Genomic DNA, 5,644 nt, shown 5'->3' with positions numbered 1-5,644 from the left:
CATCCGGCCAATGAATGAGGAGCGGATGCGGCGTGTCCGCTCTGATTGGCCAATCAGATCCCTCGGCTGGTTCTGTTGGGGCCCCAACGGTAAAGCTCTCATTCATCTCGGTGAGCCTCTGAAGACAGAGAGAAAGAGAGAGCGCGAGCGAGAGGCACAGACACGACTCGCTTTTCCAACGGCTTTTTTTTTTTTGCTGCGCGGAGAAAAAAAAAGGAAAACAACTAGCAACAACTTATTTTGAGCCAAAAAAATAAATAAATAAAACGAGTGGGACTTAAACTATTTTCATACACGGATATTACTGGCGAGGTTTAAACCCAACACGATTGGTGTGTGAGGAGGAATTTTGTGTTAATGTTTTTAACCCGAATGGTTTCGTCGCTGAAGTCGGGACAAAAACGGGGCGCTTTTTTCCCTTCAGCTTGGCGTTACTGGGCGCGCAGCCTCACGCGTGGATTTTAATCTTGTATTTTTTTAAGGAGCGAATTTAGACCACACGGAATAGCCAGAGCGGTTCTGCACCGCTGTGTATGGATATTAACTACCAGGTTGATGAGCCGTAAACGCTGTTTTGAGACCGCTTTTGGAAGTGCAACATCGGCTGATGGAGCTAACGTTATGGAGGATCGCGTATAGGTGCGTATGCAGAAAACCTCCACTCACCGTTCACGTTTTGATGTGTGATGTGTGATGTGTGCTGCCCTGGGAGAGCACGCGCGTGCAACTTCTCTGCGTTGAAATGTGATCTTGTTGTTGTATATCTGCATTAGATCGGGCGGTTGGTTATTAAAGAGTCTGTCTCGTGCACAGCGCATCGATTCGCGCGAGCTGTAAAGCGTCAAAGGTGCGCAGTTTGTGCTGAAAATGGAAAAAAGCCGTGTTTATGTAGCGCTCTTATTTCCTTTGCGAAGCAGAAGCCCGTGCGTGTGAGTGTAAAGCCACTCCGCTCCCAAACACCCCCTCCCCTCCCCCCTTCCCCCAGCGGGCTGCCTTTCATTCATAAGTTTTTACCCCCCTCCGCCACTTCCACCTCTCTCTCTCTCTCTCTCTCTCTCTCTCTCTCTCTCTTTCTCTTTACCCCCTGCTTACACCCCTCTTCCTCCACTTCCCCCCATTTCCGTCCGTTTTATCATCCTTCCACCTCTTTTAACCCCCCCCACACGCGCATACCGTCCTCTTTACCCCACTTCAACTGTTTGTCCTTTTTACCCCTTTTATCCCTCTTCCATCACTTCCATCTCATTTTTACCCCTTCTTCTTTTTCTTTCTTTCTATAATTCTAGCCCAGCCTTTACCCCCTTCGTCCAACCCCTTTTAAAAAAAATTCCACTACTTCCCATTCTTCTCTAATATATTTGACCTCTTTTTTTCCTTTTGCACCAAATTTCTTTAACCACCTGATGTATATTGCACACTTTTTACCACCTGTTTATGCCTCATGACCCCCTTTCTGTCCTTCCCAAGTCTTTCCACTCATCCTGGACCCCAGGGTTTGTTTTTTTTCTGTCTTGTTTTTTTTCCTCCCAGGGGCTTGGACATTTCTCTGTCCTGCAACATACCATCTCCAAAACCCCATCACGAGTAACACAGCCACTAAAACAAAAGTTTATAGATAACCTATTAGCCTCGGTTTTATTCCTCCTCCCTTCCTTTCCTGACCCAGCTAAGGAAAACAGGAAGGAAAAGGTATGGGAAATGTGAAAAATCCGGAATATTTGAGGGGTTTCCCTTTGCATTATGTGCAACAAACAACTTTTTTCCTCTGTCATATCTTAAAGCTCGGGTTCATGTCGGTGCGTCAACGTCCCAGGCCGTAAACTTTTCTCTGCATTGTTGCTGATCTGCATGTCAATGTTGGCCAGCCATACACATGCAGATCGGGGGGGACGGGGAGAGTTATTGAGCTCTGTCCAACATCTCGTTAATAGTCAACCCAGTCCGATGGCCCCAAAGAGCCCAAGTGTGTCGGATTGGATGTTTCAGAACAGTTTAAAGCAAACTTTTTTTAAAGCAGCAGCTTTTGCTAGAGGAATCGGATTTGTGAACGTGTGAGGGTTTTAAGGACATGTCTCTATCTCGGACACACACAGTCTCTCTCTCGGTCTCTTAACCAGCTGCTTTATGAGACTGGAAAACCAATTCACACGTTCATGTATTTGAATACAGCTTGAATACAGCCCTCATTTGTCTCTTACCAGCCCTCGCTTTTTTTTTTATAGCCCTGGTTGTAAAAGGTTACTTCCTCTCGGCTCAGGCCAATAAAAAGCTGCATGTAGGAGCGGGCAGTCCAGCCAAATGATATGACTATCATTTGATAAAATTGCAGATCGCTGTAATATGCTAAGATTATTGCAGCTCAACTCACTTTGTCCTGTGTTCAGATCGTTACAGTGACATGCAGCTGATTGGAATCAACTTCCTTTTTTTCATAATATTGTTTTTGTTTTCTAACAAGAATTTCTAGAATGGTTGTCTAACTCATTCCGATTGTTTGTCTGCTCGTTCTGATTGTTTGTCTTGAACTGCTCGCAAGAGCAATTCGATTTCGGTTAAAAATAAAACAAATCGCAAGACATTTTATGATGGAAGATTTGTTAGTATGAAACAATTTTGTGGTGTATTTTCAATCTCATGATCTCGATACTGAAAGGTCATATCCTCCATCCCAGTGGTTTGTATTGCCTTAGGCTTGATGTACTTTTTCTTTTTGTCTCTCTCTCTCTGTCTGTCTGACAGGTTCTCCAATGTTCCCGGACTGCACCGCTTCACAGGAAGTCGTTGATTCGGTCAGATGGATCGCGGAGGCCACGTGGGCGCCGTTCTCTCTCTGGATCAGATTCGCTCCATACGTTCCAAGAACGAGTACACAGAAGGCCCCGTGACGTCAACGGCGTCATCGCCGTCGTCTGCAACGTCGACGCGGCAACCATCGTCGCCGTCGTGGCGCCCATCGCCACCTCCCCGGACGTTGAAGCACGAGAGGACTCACGAGGTCATCGTGGTCAACGTCAACAACAACAATTACGGAAACGGCAGCACCGGCGGCGGCTTCTCTCCTTCCTCAGGAAGCTCGCCACCTTTTCGCCATGTGGTTAGGACGCAGCCCAAATCTCAGACGGCGCCCTTGCGTCCTCTGTTCCCTCCCTCAGACACTCTGTTGATGTCGAAGCAGGCGAAATCGAAGGGCGAGTCGTTGTTGTCGTCGTCTTCGTCGTCCTCGTCATCCTCGTCGCACCAACTGATCTGCGAGAGCTGCGGAAAGTGTAAATGCATGGAGTGCACTTCGCCGCGACCCCTTCCTTCGCGGATGGTGTGCGATGGCCAGTGCGTGTGCTCGGCCGAGAGCGTGCTGGAGCACAGCACGTGCATGTGCCTCGTCAAGGGCCTTTTCTACCACTGCTCAAGTGAGGGTGGAGACGATGCTGGCGACTCGTGCGCTGACCGACCGTGCTCACTGTCGCGCCCCCGCTGCCCGGCACGCTTCCTCTGCATGGCCCTCATGGCACCCGTCTTCCCTTGCCTGCTCTGCTACCCTCCCTGCAAAGGGTGCCTAAAAGTGTGCCAGGTCTGCCACGACCGCCTGCACCGACCCGGCTGTCGCTGCAAGAACTCAAACGCCGTCTACTGCTGGAGGGACGGGCAGGGACACGCACTCACACCAGGCAAACCAACCTGAGCGGGACCAGACACACGAACGAGACACTAACAAACCCGGAGCCGAAAACACAGGCACTAACACACACAGGATTTAAGGACTTCTTATTTTTTGGCCCTATTCGGCTTCCATACTCAAGCTAAAACACGCAGAGCTGAATATGTGCTAATACACACAGCAGGGAGTCCAAATCCACGCTAATAAACACACTGAGGTCTGTCAGGCATGTGCCGGTAATTAGTTATGCAACGTTAAGTAATTCAATATTGTTATTGTGGATGCTTTGAAATATCATCAGTGCCACTGTGGTGTGAGGGACAGCTGTGTCCTCATCTTTTCCAGCATGGGCAATCCATTAATTCTCCTGTGTGCATTGCGTTAATATCAAAAACTGTGCTAAAATGTCATCGTATTGCAACGGCACATGCCTAAAAAGCGCTAACATACAGTGCGGGATGCAGAGTCCCAGGACACACAACACCGATCCGGGAGGAAGAGGGCGGACAACGATATCCTGAGTATGCTCTAAATAAGCCCCGCCTGTTTCTCACCGATCTGCTGCTAGGAGGATGGAGAATGGAAAAAAACGCAAAACCACTCGTTTATTATCTGCCACTTGGCAGGTGTTTTTTTTTGTTTGTTTGTTTGTTTTTTTGTTTGTTTGTTTTAAATAATAAACAAAACCAGTGTTTGCCTTAAACTGACTGCGGGTCTGCTCAGCTACTTGATAAAGAGACAAGGTGGAAAAAGGAAAAAAACAGACAGAAGAAGAAAATTTTTAAGAGACAAACCGAACCGAATCTGTGAAGGACTGTCCGGCCAGCCCATAATACTGTAGCTGTTCCCAGATCGCCGTAGCAACCTGGTATTGTTCCCACACAGAGGGCTTCCCGTGCCTTCCCGCGGGTCTTCTCCGTGGAAACGACCCCACCGTCTGGTAGTGTTTCCGGACAGGCAGACGGGCGGACGTTCAAACACACACACACACACACAGACACACACTCCGTGGCATTCTGACATTCTGGTTTTCTTTGTTGTTTTTTGTTTTTATTGTTTTGTTTTCTCTCCCCTTTTCTCATATTTTTGTAAAAAAAAAATTGTATGTTCAAATCCATCAGAGGAATCCTGGCTATTTTTTAAAAAGTTACAAAAAAGAAAATGTGTGTTTTTTTTAAAAAAAAAAAAAACATTTGTTTTTGTCATTGTAAAAAAAAATATTTATTAAGTGAAGCTCTATTATTTTATGATATTTATTGCGAAACAAAGACAGTCTTAGATTTACTCATGTCTGAATATAACAGAAATATCAATACTGAGAAATTAAAGGGTGACACAAACGTTATGTTAACTTTACTGCAGAAATATATGAATTAACTAATAACACATCGCCTCCTGTCTTTATTTATATTTGAGTATCTCTCTTTCTCACTGCACATGCACATGTTGTCTTCCTCAAAACTTAATCAAAAAGTCATGAAAACTATATCAACACAACTTCTCTCTTTCTCTCTCTCTCTCACACACACACATACACACTCACTGTTTATTCTCTATCCATCCATCGCGCAAAATGTCCCAGTGTTTCCATTTCTCTTCTGTCACTTATTCTTTCTCTTTCTGTCTTAGTCTCACTTCTTTGTTTCTTATGTGTCTGTGTTTCTCTCTTAGTTTCCTTTCCTTTCTTTCATTATTTCTGTCTTTCCATTTATCTATTTGTTGGTTTTATATCCTGCTGGTGTCCCAAACATAGGAGTATCTCACAAGTATTTAGACATTGTGCCGGTCCTCAAAAAACTGCAGCTTTTAGTTAAAACACTACAAGAGCCACAGAGGTTTCCATTCAGCTACTGTGGTTAAGCTTAAGCATAGATTTAAGTTTAGGTCCTCACAAAGATAGAAAGACAAAACGTGTGTGGGTGTGTTAGATTGTGTCCACCTTGAGGCCACCTGTGCGACGATCATAAAGTGTGTGTTATCACTGCTTGC

General features: G+C 45.7%; 1 protein-coding gene across 1 annotated transcript; it reads left to right on the top strand.

Annotated features, from left to right (window-relative positions):
* On the top strand, positions 1–5,164 carry spry1 (sprouty homolog 1, antagonist of FGF signaling (Drosophila)). The gene is made up of 2 exons (XM_053649973.1): positions 1–639; positions 2,740–5,164. The coding sequence occupies exon 2, from the start codon at positions 2,795–2,797 to the stop codon at positions 3,677–3,679; it is 885 nt and encodes a 294-aa protein (XP_053505948.1). The 5' UTR covers positions 1–639; positions 2,740–2,794; the 3' UTR covers positions 3,680–5,164.
* The last annotated feature ends 480 nt before the right edge of the window (positions 5,165–5,644 follow it).

The sequence above is a fragment of the Ictalurus furcatus genome, chromosome 2 (genome assembly GCF_023375685.1).
Source record: "Ictalurus furcatus strain D&B chromosome 2, Billie_1.0, whole genome shotgun sequence".
Taxonomy (NCBI): domain Eukaryota; kingdom Metazoa; phylum Chordata; class Actinopteri; order Siluriformes; family Ictaluridae; genus Ictalurus; species Ictalurus furcatus.
Note: the sequence above shows the minus strand (reverse complement) of the source record. Positions and strands in the feature narration are given on the sequence as shown.

Coding starts and splice junctions, on each gene's coding strand:
- spry1 (XM_053649973.1), top strand. CDS start 2,795: ATGGATCGCGGAGGCCACGTGGGCGCCGTTCTCTCTCTGGATCAGATT.